The 22728-nt window shown below is 41.7% G+C and overlaps 1 protein-coding gene across 5 annotated transcripts in view; it reads right to left on the reverse strand.

Moving 5' to 3' along the window:
- Nucleotides 1-22728, reverse strand: part of sorcs2 (sortilin-related VPS10 domain containing receptor 2) — a 217239-nt gene that overhangs the window by 136606 nt on the left and 57905 nt on the right. For all 5 annotated transcript variants that reach the window (XM_067402170.1, XM_067402171.1, XM_067402169.1 and 2 more), the window contains exon 2: nucleotides 11023-11090. In XM_067402170.1, the coding sequence (XP_067258271.1) occupies nucleotides 11023-11090 (68 nt within the window). The remainder of the gene's footprint in view (nucleotides 1-11022; nucleotides 11091-22728) is intronic.

The following is a 22728-nucleotide window of genomic DNA, read 5'->3' on the forward strand; positions in this document are numbered from 1 at the left end:
AGCAGGCTAGAGAAAATCTTAATCACTGAGAAACACATGACAGAAAAATTTACAGAGGTATAATCTAAAGCATGGGTTTTAATTTTCTTAGGCTAATTAAGGACCGCAAGGTGTAAGCCAAAAGAGAAACATTTTCTGTAGTACTTAAAGCAGCTGGTGGACACACCAGATACTGACTGATATTTTTGATTATGGCCCTGTTAACACCTGGTATTAAAGGTGCTAAAGAGGATGTTTTGTTTTATACATTTTTGCAATATTACTTGAAACTGTCTTTACTAACTGATAAAAGACTATTTATTAGGTGCACTGAAAGGAATAATATTAATATACATCATCTGTGCACGAGGAAGGGCCTTAAAAACATCAGCCAATCGTTTACGCGATCATCGCATAAACGATTGGCCCTCTGGCTTGTCAATCACTGCCATGACGTCCCTTGTGAGAGACGAGCATGGCTGCGCACTCCAGTAACTTTCCACACTCCACAGGCGCCGCATGCAATGTTTTTGTCAGGAGACAGGAGTAACAACTGCAGATTATGAGTTACCTGCAGTGAGTCCGACATAATGAATCCACTAACACGACACAGCGAATGCCGGTGGTAAACACTCGTGTTCCAATACTCGTGCACGAGTTTTAGGAGGCGTTCCCTCGAAATGAGCTGTGAAGGAGGGGGGTTGTTCTTACGCATGCGCTCATTTCAAAAACTCACTAACAGTCTTTGGTTTCTCAGTCGACGAAAAGATCCTCTTTATCACCTTTAAGATGCGTTATGGTCGATCAGATCACAAGTCTAGCTAGCACACTTCCCATGATGTTTAAGCATTAGTTCAGTAGGTGAAGAGTATGCGGTCTGTTGCACTGTTCGAACGCATTCAACCACATGAGCGTTTACACTACGGAAACAATCCGGTCGAATGCATTTCCGATTACCTTTGGAAGTGGTCGCAAGTGGACAACGCTAAATACAGGTGTAAACAGGGTCTAAAGAGTTTCGAGCTTGTCCACTTTCAAAACCACATTCGACCTGATTGCTTTCGTAGTGTAAACTCTCATGTGGTCAAATGCGTTCACCTACTGAACTAATGTTTAAACATTATGGGAAGTGTGCTAGCCAGATGAGATTTAAACTTCGTCGACTGAAGACCCAAGTTTGGGTTGAAGACGAAATACATACCAAGCAGAACGATGTACTTTAGATCGAAAGATCTGAAAAACCTCATACATTTACCCAACCCTCCCCTTGAAGAAATCAGGACAGAAGTGGTTGAAAGTAGACAGAAAAGGGACGGATTAAAATACCAGGTGTAAATGGGAATGTGTCTCCCTTGTCTACTTGTGATCCAGTCAACCAAAACGCATCTTAATACCAGGTGGAAACAGGGCCTAAGGCCCCCCAACCCACCCCCTTTGTTCAGGGACTCAGGGACACCAATGACACACTTATTTAGGGGAGAACTGGGGAATTGTGGTAAAACGGTATGGTAAAATCTGTTATTTTGACTTTCCAACACTCTTAGTGATAATCAAAATAGCCTAAATATTTAATAAACAAACATGGAAGAGGCGGAATGATGTGTAGAACTCTGTTCTTTGTCAGAAATAGAATGACAGACATTCCAATTGTATGGAAATCTGCAGAGCTTTCAGTGCTGATTCTGTGTGGGTTGAGTGATGGGTGACTGGATGAACAAAGATACAGAGAGAAGGGGAGAAGCAGCAGCTGTGATAAATGCAAGTAGAACAAAGGTGGTAATAAAAAGGGTAAAGTGAAGACATAAACAGCTGGGATATTGAGATACTAAAATCAGTTTTCAAGTCTCTAAAAAAAGACAGTGCTGACTGGTGGCCCGGGAGGCATTGCCTGAAGTGATTTCATTTCTCTCACTCTTCCTCCCCCAAGGACCCTTAATTACACTTGTCGGATGCACAGGGGGTCAGAGGGGTGGGGGTTGATGGGATGCTGGAGAATCTCTTCATGTATTATGGAGGAGTGAATCCCCTTGAGAATTTTGTGCGTGTGTGTGTGTGTGGCATGATGGGGGAGAATGTCTCTTAGCAATCCTTCTTCAGCAGTTCAAAAGATGTGTGAAGAACACATGAATTATAAATCCCATCTGCACAAGACATGTGTGAGTATGTGTGAGAGAGTGTGAAACACAAAATGCATTTGAAAGGTGTGATTGGAAGCGCTGCTCCGCTTCCAGCGTGTGAATGTGGGTGTACTCCTGCGTCTACATGCACAACAGCTCCCTGTCTGTCCTCAGTGCACACACTCCTGTTATTTGTGGCGCACTCCAGATAAACACATCAGAATGTATTCATGCCGCCTGCGTCTGTGCTCTCAAAACTGCACAATCAGCTTCAGCGTCACTGGGAGTTTGCTAAAGAGACTCTGAGAAGTGGTCATTTGTATACATCAAGAAAAATGCAATCAGTAAAGAAAGCTTGACTGGTTCTTCTACAAGCCTGATAGAAAGCATATTTATTAACATTCTGAAGTGGTGCATAAAATTCTTATCCTCATAAAAGCTACACTAAGCAACAAGGGGTTTTCAAATAATCTTTTCTTCAGTTTAACAGAGCCATGTACACTGACAACAGGTGTGACTCTTCAATTGTGATGTTCATAAACAACTTACAGGAGCAGTTCAAATATCATCTGTATATGACCAAGTCAAACCTATTTTTTTGTTCTTGCAAACCCTGTAAATAACTCCTGTAACCACAGTAATAGTGATCGATATAAATATCAAAGATTTATACTTCCAGTCCACTCGAGACTGGGGCTGTGTTTTAAATTGCCTGAAGTAGGGCACTATTTGATGGGAACAGCCATTTGTAGTGGTGTCCATACTGGATGTTATCGAGTGTACCCATTCAATTGCATAATGCATAATGCAATAACGAGGAGTGCACAACCAATGTACACTCTACGGCTAGAGAATACACATAATGCACTCTGAGGGTTGCTGCGAATGAATTCCCGCATCTTGCCAGAAGATGGCGCTCGCAGCTGGGATCATCCATCCATTTTTCAAAACGCTGGTCCAATATGGGTACAGCGTAATATCATACAGGTATAATTCATTTTTAAATGATTATTAAATTGTTTACTTTAAGTCCTTGAGAGGGCAATTCAGAGATTTGTTTCTAAACATGTTATATGTATTGCTGAAAACATGTTACAAACGCTGTGAACTATGTAGTAATGAATTGTGGAGTTAGAGCGCATTAGCATCAGTGGTTCGCCCTCTCAATTGTGAGTTACTTGCATTGCCGTTAGTCACTACAGTCTACAGTTTGCTAGCTATGCCTTCGTCAAGTAAATGCATATTACCTGTTTGCGATAATTTACAAAACAGCCCGGTCTCCTTATTTATAGTTACTAAAAACAATTATAACAAGAAGAGGTTGATTAATTTTGTGAAGAGCCACCTTGATGGAGAGCCGAGGATCACCACCAACAAAAACCATGATGGCTGTTAGTTTGATCTGTGACTATACATACAAATAATAATAATAATAATAATAATAATGGCAAAGTGGCAAAATATGTTTTGTTCAATATTATTTATTGATAGCCTAACATTATTTGTCTAAGTTAGGGAGAAAAAACAACAACATTCTGTTGCAAACCGACGGGGATGAGGTTGATTCTCAAGTAGCTGGTCAATGTCCTCTGAACTAGATTCTGGCTCTGGAGGCTCAAGCATGTATGGCTGTGTAAATCCATTTAAGCTGCTAGAAGAAGCATCCATTCAGGTTGTAGCGGTATTTGACAGTCGAGAGAGGCAGCAGTTTTCCCGCGAGTGGGCATGGTTTCAGTGCCAACAGTGGACGCCCCCAGCATTTGAGAGCAGAGAATTATTACTTATTTTACTTACTTAGTGTTTTTTTTTATTATTATTATTATCTTTCAAATTTGGCTGGTTGGTTAAAGGATTAGTTCACTTCTAAATGAAAATTTCCTGATAATTTACTCACCCCCATGTCATCCAAGATGTTCATGTCTTTCTTTCTTCAGTTGAAAAGAAATGAAGGTTTTTGAGGAAAACATTCCAGGATTTTTCTCCATATAGTGGACTTCAATGGGGTTCACTGGGTGGAAGGTCCAAATTGCAGTTTTAGTGCAGCTTCAAAGGGTTCTACGCTATCCCAGACGAGGAATAAGGGTCTTGTCTAGTGAAACGATCAGCAATTTAAAAAAAAAATACAAATGTACCACAAATGCTTGTCTTGCACTGCTCTGCGATGCACCACGCATTACGTTGAATGGTCACACATGGTGTAGGCAGAAGTACGGCAGTAGGCGATAAACTTCATATAATTTTCTCCTCCAACTTCAAAATCGTCTGCTATCGTTTTACCTTTTTTTGGTAAAGGGCGCTTAGCCTAATCTTTGCAAGTTCATTTTGTAGACACTGGATCAGTACTTCCACCTACGTCACGCACAGTGTTGGAAGTAACGCATTACAAAAGTAATTATATTACAGTAATATTTTACTTATTTTCTGCTGTAATGCAGTAATATAATGCTTTACTAATAAAATTTGAGTAATATTATACTCGTTACAATCTCAGTAACGCACATTACAACAACGCATTTTAGCTCAAATTAAGTGTTGTTAGTTTTATTTTTTACTAACACCGCAAGACATTCCAGCACCAGAGAAAAAAATATATGGATAAAATAGTCTATTTCCTGTGGCTGGAATTCGATGGTTGAGATGACTGCAGAGACAGATTCTACATCGTGAGATGGACATAGCTACTCCAGTCATTTTCAGAGAAAAGGACAAGAATGTAATAGTCAAGTGCAATATTACAATCTATGTGCGGCACTGAGGGAACTTTCTAGAAATAGTACCCGAAAAAACACCTGGACCAGTGATACTAAGATAACAGAGAGAGCTTCGGGGTCAGAGAAGAGAAAGAATGTGGCGGACGAGAGCACGGGCAAGACAAAGCAACAGATGCAGAAATATCAGTGAGCCGTGAGCGTACATACACGATTGGCTTGCGCATCAATAACAACGGACTCGCGTCCTGCGCATGCCTTATGTACGACTCCTGTATGTCACTGTAGTCGTCTTAACCTTCATTACAATTGTCATCCATCAAAACGTTATTAACGACACTGGTTTTCTTTATCCAACTGAGAGATGTAGTTTGTGTATCTTTTGTTACCGTTGTGGTAGGATGATTTGAGCTGCCATTCAGTCTGTATTTCACACAGCGCAAGCTGCTCCGAAACAATCGCAGAATACGCAGAGAGGTGGTGTTTGTTAATATTTAATTTAACGTATTAATAACACAATTAATGAATTATTTTAATAGATTTAAATTAATTTTAAGTTATCTCAAAAAACTTAAGTTATCTCCAAGACCCCCTGGAGGATCCTTGACCTACAATAGTCATTATGCTATACCAGATCACCATCCACTGGATGTATAATGAGCAGCAATAAACTACATTTTAGCATTTTATGCTGTGTAATGTAACTAATTACTTTCAAATGACAGTAACTAGTAATATATAATATATTACATTTTGGAAGTAAATTTCCCAACTCTGGTCACACATGACCTTTGTAACATGATTGTAAAATGATGATAATTTGTGGTTAAAAAGTATATACATTTTTACTTTTAGAAAACGGCCGATCGTTTCACTAGACAAGACCCTTATTCCCCATCTGGGATCATGTAGAGCACTTTTAAGTTGCACTGAAACTGCAATTTGGACCTTCCACCCAGTGAACCCCACTATATGGAGAAAAATCCTGGAATGTTTTCCTCAAAAATTATTGCTGCTCTTATCCATGCTAGGCTGCATAGATGCACAGGGAGTTCTTGCCCAGATCAGACCCATACCGCCAATACAACCTCTATGCATTATCAATCATATTTGACGATAGTGGTCCTGACAGAATTAATATTGCTTTAAATGGACTTTAAGGTTTATACATAGTTTCCATGACAAAGATCAATCTTTTCACTGCTACTGGAACTACCATTAAATAGCAAGCACAAACTATGCACTCGTTTTCATTCACTCCTTCAAATAAGACAATACTAATGTAAGGAATAGTGAATGAGGGTATATGGGGCGATTCTGAACACAGCTTAGTTGTCCAGTGAACATTTACTCAACTTACCCTCAAAATAAATCTGATGATGTGAGAACGTAGCCCGTGTTCGCAGCCCAAACTGGGTCCCCCAGGGGGCCACAAGGAAGTGCTAAGGGGTCCAAAATAAGATTTTACAATATGTGTTTTTAGGGCTGTTAAAATTAATGAGATATTAGTGTCAGCCTCAGACGTCACACCCCCGGACCGCCCACATTCGCTAAACATCTGATGCAAAGTCAGAAGTCTAAATTTGAATGGCTGACTTCCAGGAAACTGACTGACTCCACCAGGAAACAAAGTCTGTGACAATGAGCGCTTCACATGAGCAAGTAAAGCACGTTTTCCAAACAGACGTGTACTGAGAGCTTTTGAAACGGCTGTTGACAAAGTGCACACTGTTGAAATAATCAGTCCTTATTCATTGTAGAATGATTAAAATTCTGTGAACCAAATTTGCAGACATCTCCAACTAATTTCTTGTGTGTTTTAATGTAAATTGATGTGTCATTATTTGCAGCAAATAAATAATGCAAATAATGACACAATAATCTACAAAATTAGATGGAGATGTCTGTAAAAAGTTTGTTCTCAGAATTTTCCTGTCGATCTTAAAATTAAGAACATACGGTTGTATCCCGGTCTGTTAGCGTCATTTACCTGCCCCTATATGACACTGAACAAAAGTGTAATTTAGAGAAAAAAGCAGAAAGCTGTCAATTTAATTAATGTAAATATTTTCCAGATAGTATTTTAGCAATGCAAAAATATGCAAATATTCCTCCATCATCAGCCCATACATGTGCACTGGTGAAAGCATTGGCAAAGATGAAACACCATCAATGCTAAATGGTTAAAATTAGGGAACATCAGTCAGAGCTTGCCAGCCGTGGGCTGCAGGTTGAGAAACGCTTGTTTAGCTGCTGAATCTGCATTATGTCAAGTTCAAAAGAGGGTATTCCCACTTCAGAGTGGGATAATTTAGATATGAATTAATATCACATGCAGAATGTTGGAAAAAGGAATGTTGCAAAAAATACCACATGTACTGTATAGAGATCATTACACACATTTTTTAAACCGTAAAGAACCTCAGGCGAAGTTTACCGCTGTCATCAACATCTTTTCTGCTCTATAGGGATCATGCTCAATGAAGCCAAGACCTCAGAGGAAACACGCACACATAATCACATATTCATTGATCACTGGGACTTGCTGTGTTCTCTGTCCTCTCTGTACTGACATAAAGGTCAATAACAACAAATAAAGAGCAGTAGTGTAGAAACAAACAGAGTGAGTTAAAAATGGCTCACGTTAAAGATACTGTAGAGGATTGGAAGCAAAAATAAAATGCCAAGGGAAGATGACATCAGGAAAAGGAAGTGTCACAATGCAATGTGATCAAATTTGTCTTGATCTTTAGACATACTGTATAAGAGGTGTTTTTTCCCATTAAAACATCCTGCAAGTTTTTTTTTTTTTTTTTTTTTTTATTTGTGTGTGTTTTTTTTTGTGCAATAAACTTTATTAACATTATAAGTGAACCTCAAAGATTATATTAAAATAATAATAATAAAAAAAATCCTTTAACCCCTTTAACTGATAGTGCTGTCATGAATTTTTAAGGTGCCTCTGTAGGTATTTTTGACTTGGCTTTGATGTCTTTCTTCCTGATGGCCCAGATTCTGCACCTTCATTATACATGTAACAACCACAGACCTTCTAAGACAGACCGATAAACTGTAACATTTAAATGGACAGTTCAGCCAAAAATGAACATTCTGCTATCATTTACTTGTCCTCGTGTCATTTCAAAGAAAAGAAGATATTAGGAGGAAGATATGTTGGAACAACATGAGGGTCAGAAAATGATGACAGAATTTACATTTTGGCTACTCTATCCTTTTGTGTTGAATGTTATGAAAATCAATCATTGACAACTGAAGCCAGTTTTTGTAAGGTGATGGTCTATTCAATGATTTTCTGTCATATTAATGTAAAAATTCTCACAAATATTGTGATTTATTGTTAGTAATTTAGTAAAATGTTATTTGATAAACCTCCATCGACAGCCCTGCCAGAAACTCTTTGTATCATACACGGTCTAAACAACACAGTATACAATAACAATTTTAAAAAGACCCTTCACCCATAAGCTGCTTCTTCACTAAACTACTGAAAAGCTTTCACACACTTTTCACACACACAGATCATGTTTGGCTTTAACCTGACAAATAAGAAGCCTTATTGCCTGAGTTGAACATAAATCTCCAGTTTAATTCAGTTTATCAGCTCCTTGTGTCTTTGAATTCAGACCGCTCCATCACAATGTCAGTGCATAATTTATGAGTTGAACAACAACAATTAAAACATCAACATAGAAGACTCTACATAATTTATTGAATGACTTGAAGAGAAGGACTGGCTGTCTGGTTAATGATGGACTGGACTTTGAAGTCTGGGATTCGGCAGCTCTGAATATCATGAATAAATTAGGAGAAAATTTTACTAATTCGATTCATTTATTCTAGAACATTGATTTTTTTTAGGAGAATCATCTGTGTTACTGAAACATTTTCCAGCATGTGAGGCATGAGAGTGGAGAGGCTGTTCTCACCAACTGTTCCAGACAAGCACCATGTGTTAACGTAAGGCAACACAAGTGTGCGTTTTTCAAGATAAAAAACAGCACTCACTAGGTGTGATAAGTAATATGATGTCCTTATGACTCGAATAAATGAAAGAAAAAGGGTATGAAGATGTTTAAAGTGAATTGTGAATTGAAAGGAGAAGGAAACAGTACATGTAATTTTGCTTTCCTGCCATCAAGAAATATCCAGATGGCCACAGAGGTACCCTACCTGCCCAAACACATGTCAAGTACAGTCTTGTGCCTTTTCTTTCAAAATATGCTCTCACTTCACCTCCTCTACTGCACATTTCTGCTGTGTTTGTCTGCATGTAACATGGGTTGCGTTGAATGCTGAAGCTCTAGCTGGGAAAAAGACAGTGTTTAGCATTCCACCTGGTCATTAGGCAGCTGTGCAACTGATATTCTGTGCCCCAATGTAAAATTAATGCCAACCTCGTATCAACCTCAGACAGACAGGCTAATGAGAGCATTGGAACAAACATGGCATCAATTATTCCATATGTGGCACTATATTTTTAGCTCCATCTTCTTTTCACACTTCAGTGGCCTCGAATTTTAAACCCCAATATAAAAAACTGAAACAACAACGTTTCTCTCACAATAGACTGGTGATTAAGCCTAACCCAGAAAGATTTACAAAGCCCTAAACAAAGCAAAACAAACAAAGACCTGGCTGGCGGTCATTATACGGTCAGGGTTATTTGCTAATAAGTGGATGGTGTGAGGCAATTAGCACATGGTCCAGAAATGCCGTCAGCAGTCCTAATTAAGTCATCTCTAAGTTCACTGCAAAGGCAATGGACTCACTTATCAGACCCTAGAGGACTGCAGAAACCAACACAAGAGAGAGATCCAGTCATAAACAATTGTAATTTCTTAATGATGTACTCGCTTTGCTCTCTACATGAACTTCTGCTTCTTAGGTTGTAAAACTGCATGGTTTAAAATGAACAAAGGAGCTTATTTAAGTCTTACAACTTTGTTTCCTTTCCCCAGAAAGTACCATTTTTAATTTATTTAAAGCTTGAAGAGGTGCTGACAGTCAAAGCCTGTTGGGTGAAATGTTTTACAATGAGGGTCAGCTGTGGTCTGCTGATGGTCAGTTTAAATGATTTGAACTGTGGTTTAGTGGTCAATGAAAGGGTAAAAAAGCAATCACTCATCTACATTCACTCTTTTTTCCACTGGCATCTGCTCTAGCCTTATGCTCTTCCTCTTTACCTGAGCTCTGTCTTCCTGGACAACTGTGCTAAAGGCCATCAGGCCAGACTTCAGCCCCCGCTGGCATTCCTCTTTCTCTCTTCTGGGCGAAAGCTGCACTCTCTCTCTTTTACTTCCTTCCTCTCTCACTCAGGTAATTTTCCATATGCATCTTTATATCGATTAATCATTCATGCTGTACAACAATTTCATCTAATATGTAACCATTTAAATCAGTACATTTGATCAAACTCATTTTTGATCAAGTACATTTGAGCAGTAATGTTAATTAACCATTTAAAAAAAAAAACGCTTGTATGTCTACTGGCATTATCTAGCAATGCTTATTTCTGTTGTTTGTACAGTATAAGCAGCAGAAGTGGTCATAGACAATAAATGCACAGATTATATAGCTAAAGGAATATTTCTTATTTTTAGATCAGATTAAAAACATTCTAAAGATATTTTACTATATTATTTTTCTTGTTTGTTTGTTTGTTTGTTTCCTTCATTTAACACATTTTTGATAATGAATGGATACATTTGAAGACAATGAAGATAATTACAGGTGTATAGATAGTCTGAAGTTAAAGTCAAAAAAAAAATAATTCAATTTAAAACTTAAATAGTTTTACATTTAGCAGCACAACCTGTAAGATTAACAATATTTTAACCCCCACACAAATGCACACATGTGGTTGAAGAGTGATAAAGCTCGACTTGATCTGACTAAGGCTATAGCATTTAATATTTTCCACAAGAAATCTTTAAATTTGCCATAAAATAAATCAATAGAAAAGCTTGAAAAGATTCTCAAGGGAATCCCAAGGGAGAATCATTTGAATTACAAATTGACTGTTGTCATCTTAAATTTTGCCACAAGGGAATTTTCCCCCAACCCATTATCATTTATAAAAAATAAAAATAAAAAAATAAAAAAGCTGATGCGACTGAAGTCGTTTTTGTCTCTGAGTCTGTAGGTTTTAAGCGTTTTAACCTAAATTTGACCAGAAAGAAAAATCTCCTGTCACTTACCTCCAAAGGGAACTCTCAAGAACTTTGTTGGAGTCTGCATGGTAATATTTAGTGAGAATGAGGATGACCTATGAGGAGGGAAAAAAAAGTGTCATTAAACATTAAATGAAAATGATTTTACAATTGTTATAATATATTAAAAATACAGCGCTGTCAAAAAAATAAATCACATTAAAAATGAGATGGAGCAATTTGAACAATCAGAACACTCAATCCACCTTTTTCTTGTAAGATCTCATATATACAGCTAACATTGTATCTTAAAAGCCTTTTTAGTCTGGCAAAGACTGTATTTGCAGAGAAAATGTTCTCTAAATACAGCAGAGAGTTGTCATTGCATGTGTCTAGTTCTTCAGACATACACAGAAGCATGATGCTAACCTCATTTGACAGATCCATCAAACTGCACCCACTTGCTGGACAACATCTTCCTAACTTAAGCTATAGACTATTGTTTTTGTTTATTTTTTATCTGATTGGACTGACTGCACTGCAAGCAGTTGCTAAAGTATTGATGAACACATCGGCATGATGCCAAGTTCCTTTCTTCATCTGGCAGCAGGGACTTAGCAGTATAGAACGAGCTGACAAAAGCTGTTGGCATGTGATGCTAGGGTCACAGGCTTAAACATTTAGAAATCAAACAGAGATCTATAACTTAAAGCGACAAACACTAAACTGGAACTTCTATCTAAAACAGGTTAGCAATCTTACAACCTGTAACCTCATAACACAAAATAAGTCTTTCATAACTGGTCTGGATTAGAATCATCACTGAAGTGCCAGCTGGTGATGATGAAGATCAGATTAAAATAACCACATTGCATTTTTTCTTAAATAATATTTTCTTCACGAGGTATTCCCATAAAACAACTGTAATACAGTTTTATTAAAAAGCACATGTAATATGCAAGTAGAATGACAACAGTGTTAACAAGCAATATATGGCTTTTCTCACTCATCCATACTTATTCATAAGGGGAGTAAATGACGACAGAATTTTAATTTTTGGGTGAACTATCCCTTTAATACATACTAAAATGCAACTGATGTATGAATAAGTGTATGATGCACATAGCTGTAATAGATCTGAAAAAGCACATAATGACATCTTATAATTTATGTTGAAGACTTCCAGTTTATATTTTTGTGTGTTTTGGTTTTTTAGCAAGAGCAAAGCTTAAAAAACAGCCACCTTGCTGATTAGGCTCTTAGAAATTGTGTCAATCAACACAATACAGATGAAAAAATCTACTGTAGCTCCACCACAAGATTCTTTCTGTAATGTGATTCGCAATGTGATTTTCGCAATGAAACCCACAATTTCTCTACTTACTATGTTTGTGTAATGGACGGAAAATGCTTTATATTTTGTGCATTAAAATGGAGAGAGTAAATACCTCACAGATACATGCACACCCATACTCAAACACACACACACACACACACACACACACACACACACACACACACACACACACACACACACACACACACACACACACACACACACACACACACACACAAAAGCAATGGCTTCTTCTTGTCTATCTGGTTGAGGTATAAAAGCCAGGGTCAGGAGTATCTTAAAGTCTATCCTATCTTTTATTCATGTAAGTAGGATGCAGTAACAAATCAGAAGAGTGTGAGTGAAGGGAGAGGACTTGTGTCTGTGTGTCTCCTTTATCTTCCTCTGCTGCCTGACACACTGGGTCTCTGACAGCAAAGCCCAATGGAAAAGCATCGCCATGAAGAAGGGTCAGAGAGATTCAGGGCCTTGGCAAGGTGACTGACAGGTCGTATTGGAATGTGGCAGGAAGCGTGTGGACCGGGCCAGCCTTGGGCTTTGCTCGTGGGATCGGCTGAGAGGGTTATTGCCCTGAGCTTGTCCCTCCCTCTGTAGATGACAGAGGCGCTAAAGGTCACAAGGATGTAAGCCAAAAAGCAACGTTTTTTTCTAACAGTATGGAGGTTGTGTATGGGAAAAAAGCTATTTTAAACTTTTAGAGTGATTTATAGGAGGATTCAAACTGAACTGCTATACCCAAAGCCAGTTCATTAAAAATTAAGTTATTCCTTCAGTCACTTCTATATATTTTCAAAAGTGCCTTCAATCAAGCCAGAATCATTTTTTTCTTTAATATCAAAGATTCAGTATTTAATGCATTTTAATGCTTACTTACAAAAAAAAGGTAATTTGAACACCAGTTTTCTAGGCGTATTTTAAATTACGTATTTAAATTAAGTATAGTTTAGTATTTTATAGCTATAATATAGTAAAACAGTCATGTTGTAATGAAATATTACTACAATTTAAAATGAATGTTTTCTATTTGATTATATTTTCAAATGTAATTTATTGATATTAAAGCTGAATGTTCAGCATCATTGCTCCAGTCATCAGTCACATGATTCTTCAGAAATAATATGATTTGCTGCTGAAGAAACATTTCTTATTGATAATTTTTTTTATGAATCCACTCAGATAAACAAACCAAATCAATAATTTTGTCTTTACTGTAATTGTATAGCGTGTGTGAATCAGCCCTGTCATGTTTGTTTGGTTTGTTTGTCAATCTGATCATTATCGAAACTGTTAAAACAGATTCTGTTTCTTGTCTTTTACTATTCCACATATCATGCTCCTTTCCTTTCTCTCCGTCTTTCTCTTTGTCTATCATCAACTTCCATCATCGAAATAAATCTGTAAAGCATCTCATCCTCTTGGCTATTCATACCATAATTTGTCAAGAACATAACTATTTACCAGACGTGATCTGTAACTAATTTGAAGAACCTTACTCTCTGGGAATACTGCAGAAAATGAGGCTTACAGTTACTGCAAACACAGCTGGAAGAATATCCAAGTATCTTTTTCCACTTAAGATTTTTGAAGGCCTGTAAATGAATAAAACATTTATCAAACAGTGGATAAGTGGTCTACATTCACTCATCAAGACACAAGACAGTTGGATTTGTGCTTTCCCAAATTAAAAAAAAAAAAAAAAAACACAGTCTGATTGTTATAACAGAGACACCGGAGGCAGGAATAAAAGCAGTTAAGATGTTTATTGAGCAAACAGCAGAGCAAAACGGGTGGTGAATGAAGTGGTGGAAGATCTCAGAGGTGGAATGATAGATAATACTGTCCTTGATGTTGTTGCAGATGAATGAAGAGGGAGACGCTGGAGAAGGCAGATGGAAACACTCACACACACTGGTAGGTAGGCACACGAGGAGACTGGAGACAATGGAGACGAAGGAGATGATGAGGCTGGGTAAGTATCGCCTTGGGAGTCCTTGAGGTAAGTTTACAACTGGTGTAACACAAACGAGACCGGACAGTGAGTGTGTGTGAGTGTGGGGTTTAAGTGCTGGTGTTGATGACTGATGTGATGAGCTTCAGGTGGCGGTGATTAGTACGCTGGTGATTGGGTGCGCGGGTACTGAAGTGAGGTGGAACCTGACGTGTCTGTGACAGTACCCCCCCTCCCACGGCCCGCTCCTGAGGGCCGAGGACCCCGACGTCGTGGTGGTCGTCCTCGAGGTCGTGGGGCAGGCCTGTCTGGGTGGTTGGTGTGGAAAGCCTGTAACAGAGCAGGATCAAGGATATCATTCTTGGGGACCCATGAGCGTTCTTCGGGGCCGTAGCCTTCCCAGTCCACCAGGTATTCCAAGAGACCACCACGGCGCCGGGAGTCCAGGATCTCTCGTACCACGTAAGCAGTTCCATCGTCCAGGATGAGTGGAAGGGGGGGCTCGACGGCTGCCACGTCAGGTTCTGTGGAGGGAAGAACAGAAGGGTGGTGAGGATTTAATAGTGACACGTGGAAGGTGGGATGAATTCTTTTGTACTGTGCAGGGAGTTGTAACCGGTAGGTGACGGGGTTGATCTGTCGCAGGATGGTGAATGGGCCAATGAAGCGGGGACTCAGCTTCTTGCAGGGCAGGCGCATCCTGATGTCCCTGGTGGACAGCCAGACCTTCTGCCCCGGTTGGTAGGTTGGAGCGTGGGAGCGCCGAAGGTCGGCTGTCATCTTGCGCCTGCGCAGGGCTCTCTGCAACTGGTGGTGCGCTGAGTCCCATACCCTCTCGCTCTCCCGAAACCAGTAGTCGACGGCAGGAACGTTGGAGGGTTCCCCGTTCCAGGGGAACAGTGGGGGTTGGAAACCGAGTACGCATTGGAAAGGTGTTAATCCAGTGGTGGCTTGACGGAGGGAGTTCTGGGCGTACTCGGCCCAACCCAGGTACTGGTTCCAGGAGTTCTGGTGGCCGTGACAGAAGGTACGCAGGAAGCGGCCGATCTCCTGGATCTTCCGTTCCGTCTGCCCGTTCGACTGAGGGTGGTATCCAGACGATAGGCTGACGGTCACACCCAGGAGCGAGAAGAAAGCCTTCCAGACTCGGGAGATAAATTGAGGTCCTCTATCAGAGACAATGTCCTCGGGGATTCCATAATGACGGAAGACATGGTTGAACATTAACTCGGCCGTGGTCATGGCTGTGGGTAGACCCTCCAGGGGAATGAGGCGGCAGGCCTTGGAGAAACGGTCTACGACGACTAGAATGCATGTGTTACCCTCAGACTCTGGGAGGTCGGTGACGAAGTCGACCCCCAGGTGTGACCAGGGCCTCTCAGGAACGGGCAGAGGATGGAGCTTGCCGGTGGGAAGATGGCGTGGGCTCTTGGAGATGGCGCACTCCCTGCAGCCCTGCACGTACCTTCTGACGTCGTTGGCCATGTTTGGCCACCAGAAGCGCTGTTTGAGCAGCGAGAGGGTCTCATTGACCCCCGGGTGACCAGTGCCAAGTGAAGAGTGAACGGAGTGCAGGAGTGGAGTGCGTCGTGTCCGGGTGATGTAACGCAAGCCCTGGGGGCAACCCGGCGGAGTTCGTGAGGAGGCATTGGAGGAGGGGAGTGTCTCTTCTGACCACTCGATGGGGCTCATAAATATGGATTCGGGCAGGATGGTGTCGGGGTTTTCATTCTTTTCCTCGGGTGCATGGAGACGTGAGAGAGCGTCAGCTTTGAGATTTTTGGAGCCTGGACGGTAGGATATTGTAAAGTTGAATCTTGAAAAGAACATCGCCCATCTGGCTTGGCGAGGGTTGAGTCGTTTGGCAGCCTTTAGGTACTCGAGATTTTTGTGGTCAGTGAGTACCTGGAACGGATGGTTAGCTCCCTCCAACCAATGCCTCCACTCTTCAAGGGCGAGCTTGACAGCCAGGAGTTCCCGGTCCCCGATGTCGTAATTGACCTCCGCCGGGTTGAGCTTGCGGGAGAAGAAGGCACATGGATGGAGCCTACTGGGATTCCCCTGCTGCTGTGATAGGACCGCTCCCACTCCGGTGGTGGAGGCGTCCACCTCAACGACGAATGGCAGGTCTGGATTGGGGTGGACGAGGAGGGGAGCGGTGGTGAAGGCTTTCTTGAGGTGTTCAAAAGCTTCGTTGGCAGATTGGGACCAGGACAGAGACTTGGGCTGATGACGGAGTAGGTTGGTGAGTGGACTGACGATGGTGCTGTAGTTCTTGATGAAACGTCGGTAAAAGTTGGAGAAACCTAGGAAGCGTTGGAGTTCTTTTATGGTACTTGGGGTTGGCCAGTTCTGGATGGCGGACACCTTCCCCTCGTCCATCCGGATGCCACTGTGATCTATCACGTATCCCAGGAAGTGGACAGAGGGCTGATGGAATGAGCACTTCTCTGCTTTCAGGAATAGATGGAACTGCCGTAAGCGTTGGAGGACCTCCGCAACGTGGTGGCGATGTTCGGCCAGGCTCCGGGAGTAAATAAGGATGTCATCTATATACACTAGGACGGACTTGTGGAGAAACTCCCGGAGCACCTCATGGATGAAGTCCTGGAATACGGAGGGCGTTGACCAGGCCATACGGCATAACGAGGTACTCGTAGTGGCCGGTGGGCGTGACGAAGGCGGTCTTCCACTCGTCCCCCTCGCGTATCCGGATGAGGTTATACGCGCTGCGGAGGTCCAGCTTCGTGAACACAGTGGCACCACGGAGGTGTTCCAGGGCCGCTGGGACGAGGGGAAGTGGGTACCTGAACTTGACGGTTATCTTGTTTAGGGAGCGGTAATCGATGCAGGGCCGCAAGCCTCCGTCCTTCTTGGCCACAAAGAAGAAGCTTGAAGCAGCAGGGGAAGTAGACGGGCGGATGTATCCTTGGTTTAGGGCCTCTTTGATATATTCCTCCATGGCCTTCTCCTCCGGTACTGACAGGGGGTATATGCGTCCCCTAGGCACTGGTTCACCCGGCAACAGATCGATGGCGCAGTCCCATGGCCGGTGTGGAGGAAGCTTGGAGGCGCGTTGCGGGCAGAAGACGTCACTGAAGTGGGCATAATCGGGTGGAATGTCGACGGAGCGCTTATCCACAGGACTTTCGATGGAGGTTGCGTTAATGGAGATGTCTTTGGAGAGAGGAGATCTTGGAGTAGGAAGGTCTGGGAAGCAGCTGTAGAAGCAGTGGTCGCCCCACTTCAGGACTTCGCCCGTGCGCCAGGAGATGGTGGGGTTGTGTTGTTCCAACCATGGACGCCCTAGAACCACGTCAGCGGTGGATTCCTCCAGAACCAGCAGATGGATGTTCTCAGTGTGGAAGATACCCACTTGCAGCTGAAGTGGTCCAGTCATCCGTCGGATCATTCTTCGGCTCAGGGGTTTGCCCGTGATGGAGTGGACCTTGTAAACATTCGGAGAAGGCGAGGTCTTGAGCCCGAGGTGTCGACAGAGGGCGCCGGAGATGAAATTTCCTGCTGACCCTGAATCGAGGAGCGCCACCACTGAAATAGAAGCATTAGCAGCAGTAAGGTTTACTACAGTAGTGAGTGGTTTCATTTTTTGGATTGAGGGAATGATGGCACTCACCACGGGTCGAGGAGGACGAATTGGGCATGTGGAGATTACATGCCCAGGGGAACCACAATATAGACATAGATTCAGGGTCAGCCGTCTCTGTCTTTCTGTAGAAGATAAGCGGGAGTTATCCACTTGCATTGGTTCACTTGCTGGTTCTGGGGAGCTGACGGGTTCGAACCGACGGAGGAGTGTGGTGGTTGGTAGCTGGCTCTGGTGCTCTAGGAGGCACGACTGCATACGAGAACCCACGCGGATGGCGAGTTGGATGAAGCGTTCGAGTCCTAGGGAGTCCTCGTATGCAGCGAGATGCAACCGCACGTTGGGCTCCAGCCCTTGTCGAAAGGTGGTGATGAGGGCTTGTTCGTTCCAACCACTGGTTGCGGCTAGCGTTCGAAACTGCAAGGCATAATCATTAACACTCTTATTTCCTTGTTTCAGATTGTACAATTTCTCACCAGTAGACGAGTCGGTCAGGGGTTTTCCGAAAACTTCTCTGAAGTGAGAGACGAATGCAGGGTATGATTTAACGACAGAGCTTCCTTGAGTCCAGAGGGAATCCGCCCATAGAAGGGCCTTACCTTGCAGTTGTGATATTACAAACGCTATTTTAGCCGTGTCGGTGGGGTAGAGGTGCGGTTGCATCTCCAGAACCAACTCACACTGCAGAAGGAATCCGCTGCATTCCTCCGCCGATCCAGAGTAGGGCGCCGGTTTGGCCATGGGACTGGCGGTGAAGACTGGAGAAGCAGCCGTGGCGGTGGAAGCGGAAGCGGCAGCAGCGGTGGGTGCTGGTGATGGTGATGGTGGTTGTGAGGTGAGTGCTCGACGTAAAACGTCCACGAGCTCCTGAAAGGGGTCCTGATGGCTCATGCTGATGCTTAGCTGTTATGGTCCGGTCTTCTGTTATAACAGAGACACCGGAGGCAGGAATAAAAGCAGTTAAGATGTTTATTGAGCAAACAGCAGAGCAAAACGGGTGGTGAATGAAGTGGTGGAAGATCTCAGAGGTGGAATGATAGATAATACTGTCCTTGATGTTGTTGCAGATGAATGAAGAGGGAGACGCTGGAGAAGGCAGATGGAAACACTCACACACACTGGTAGGTAGGCACACGAGGAGACTGGAGACAATAGAGACGAAGGAGATGATGAGGCTGGGTAAGTATCGCCTTGGGAGTCCTTGAGGTAAGTTTACAACTGGTGTAACACAAACGAGACCGGACAGTGAGTGTGTGTGAGTGTGGGGTTTAAGTGCTGGTGTTGATGACTGATGTGATGAGCTTCAGGTGGCGGTGATTAGTACGCTGGTGATTGGGTGCGCGGGTACTGAAGTGAGGTGGAACCTGACGTGTCTGTGACACTGATCACCAACAATGCCCTATTCATAAATACAGACACTATTCTGACAATTTCTTTGTACAAATTTTTGATTAGCTGAAGCTAATCAAAGTTATTAGTTAGCTGCAGAACACTGCAGCTCTTTTGGCTACACAGTCTTCTCAGTCTACCCAGGGGAGCCGAGTGCCCCCGCACAGGCGTCAGATGGTGGCCTTTGGAAAGAGTCTGTCTGCACACATCTGTCTGCAGCTAACACTAATGAACCACTGAGAGCAAAGCCTTTCACTCACTGACATCATGCAAATACAGTTTGAGGAAAAGAACAACTGATGATCAGCAGCTTAGAGCAAAGCCCACTGAACTCATTACTGGCATCAGCATGCAGAGAATAATCTTCACATCATTTAGTTTGAGCAATAACAAAGCTGACATCAGCTGAGAATGAAGGGAAGTGATGGCTTCCTTAATACCCACACTCGGTGGCAGCTTTTCATTTTATCTGTTTACCAAGAGGAAGAAAGGACTACGGTGGCTGAGAGAGCTCAATGCGCTGCAACTGAAAATGCATGCAAACAGAAAAAAACACTAGCAAATTAAGAAAACATCTTCATCAGTTTGACAACACGTGTGCTGCAAATACTGACAATGATTAGGATTAGGGGAAAAAAACACCTTTCAGGTAATCGAAAACACCACTGACGAGTAGACATTGAACAATAAGCATGTCTCAGCCAGTTTCATCACTTTTTTGGGGTCCCCTTGAAATATTTCCGTTGTCTTGTGCGCTATTTAGAGCGTTTCTGTATTTGGTTGCATTGTGAACTTTTGCAGCACTTTTATGTAGTTGGTTACGTTGTGATTATTTGCTGCACGTTTTGTCAAACTGGTGAAGATGTTTTCTTAATTTGCTGGTGTTTTTTCTATTTGCATACTTTTCTTCAGCTGCAGGGCATTGAGCTCTCTTGGCCACTGTAGAGAGCAGACACGAAAAGATGAAAAGGGAGGAAAAACAACAGTAAAATCTACACTCTCTCCCCTCTCCACCCACTGTAGAGCTGGTGTGTGGTGAGCGCACTGGCACCGTTGTACTGCGGCTGCCATCCCATCATCTAGGTTGATTGGACCCTCTGATATGATTGTAAAGCACTTTGGGTGTACAGTAGTACATAGACTAAAATGGCATTCATTCATACAGTCACTCACTAAGGACATAACGAACATGCTATTGAGAGTGAATAATGTCTAAGAAAAATAACATTTATGGAAGATATTTAAAATAGATATGGACTATTAAAATTCTGGCTGATATTCAAATTCTATACTGTTCTGAGACACTAAAAATGATCAATAATTTTAATTGCATTAGGTGATTTTAGGTATCACAACAATATAATGTACAGTATAAAAATTGGTATTCCTTTTGAGATTTGTTAAAGAACACATTTATCATTGTAATTATTTAGTGTTTTTAAAGATTAACTTGTTAATTGTGTTAAATGACATATACTTGAGTGTAAAGCCCGAGATACATCGCACGATTTTAGCAATCCTATAAGATCATTACAAATCACACTGTCTGACATGGATCTATTAAACGTGGGTACATGCATGCAGACTGTACGATGATGACACCTGTTTACTCACAGGCTACGATGCAAGTTTCTATAGAAGAATAAAACGTCATCAGCATGTGCTAGTGGTAAACAAAACCACACGTTGATTGCATGTCGCATTTTCATTGGTTGGTCAGTAGACGTAGGTCGTAGCAGCAAACACGCTGTGCGCGGAACATGCTGACTTTCTGACACTGTCAGAAAACTATCGTAGGCTATCTTTGGTCACAAGACCGGGAAAATGGCTGCATCGGGTGTTGACTGGATTTTGAGATGTGGCTGTTGCACTCAAAAACAAATGCACGCTTGCAGTCAACTGTGGAAGGTCAGGGTTTAAGCGTACTAAATGACATTTCGATCAAACATTATGAGGTCAACAAAAAATGTAAACAATTAAACATACACAGTACATGGATGAAATGTTCAGAATAATATGATTTATAATATGCATTTACAAAATAGAATCAGTGAATTTTCATTTCATGCCAACTTAAAAACTAATCGATATAATATCAATACATAATGTATCCTTAATTAATATATTAAATGTAAACTTTCCAGTGAATTAATGAGAGCAAAATTTGCACAAGTTGAAAAAGAAAAAAGTGTGATCATAAATACAATTCTCTTCTATGCACAGCACTTGAGATGGTACAATATGCTTAACAGCGCCATGTGCGCTTAAAAAAAAGATAAAGGAGAGATAGGAGCTTTTTCTCAAACCACAGCAGAGATCCCTGGGATTTGTCACCATCACTGTCCTGTATAAAAGCAGATAAATGCCTCGAGCATTACACACACAGATTTGGCTTGCCAAGATACGAAAAGTATAAAAAGCGCCTCTTGTAGCCTTTCTCAGCTGCGTCTCAGAAGCCTTTATGCTTAAATCATTTATCCATAAGTCAAAAGGGTTTTTCCTTAGTGATATGAAAAGCTGTCACTAAAGAAAAGGCAAGTCTACAGTTTGTCTCTCCATCTGTTCTTTTGTGAGACGAGGGGTCACAGTTCTTCTGGGGGGAAACGATTTCTGCTGTTGTGAGTAATGGCGATAAAGGTAGGAGGATAGGTAACCATCAATCAGTCCACTGCATGGCAACAGACAGACTCTCTGTCAGAGACCTTGAGAGGGAAAGAGCTGTGATCCCAGAGAATTTATACCAACGCACTGGCCCTCATCCCAGAATATCAGCTTGGCAAACTGGTTTTAGATACATCTAAATTTTAGTGTAGAAATATCTGCAGTACATCACATGCTGGGGGAAAAAAAATGCAATTTGCTTGAAAGACAGCAAGCCTCTACATCAGGCTTCTGCAGGGTGTCTTTTATGAACACCATAAATCTGGTAGTAATTAGAGGACGAGACAGAGTGCAGGTGCATAAGACACTGAGAGTCATAAATTAAAAAAAATATGACATAAATCAGGGAAGCAATATTTGCTCTTGCTGACTACATTTTATTGAGGATATTAGAGTTCTCAATCGATTCTTTGGATGTGCTGATATTAATGTTGTTGTTTTTTTATTGTTTTACAGCCACTGAAAAAGAGACAAGCATCTGAAAAGATTCTAACTAAAAGGAGAGTCTTTGAATAAATGGTGTTTCTTTAGGGATGCATTCAATTAGGACACAAGGGGGACCACTAATGAACCGCCTGACTTTCCCATGTCTGTCTGCGGTTGTGTTTCCTCCTCCTACTGGCTATGTTGCATGTTTCATTCTCTCATGCCTGAAGTGCTTCAAAACCCAAAAGAAGAAAGAGAGGACATGGAAATTTACTATTCCAGTCATATTTTCTCAGGCTGCTCTGAAAGCCATCTGTGCATCAATTCAACAATCTTTCGAAAAAGTGCAAGTTTTTCCTGAAATTTGTG

The sequence above is a fragment of the Chanodichthys erythropterus genome, chromosome 11, assembly GCF_024489055.1.
Source record: "Chanodichthys erythropterus isolate Z2021 chromosome 11, ASM2448905v1, whole genome shotgun sequence".
NCBI classification, from domain to species: domain Eukaryota; kingdom Metazoa; phylum Chordata; class Actinopteri; order Cypriniformes; family Xenocyprididae; genus Chanodichthys; species Chanodichthys erythropterus.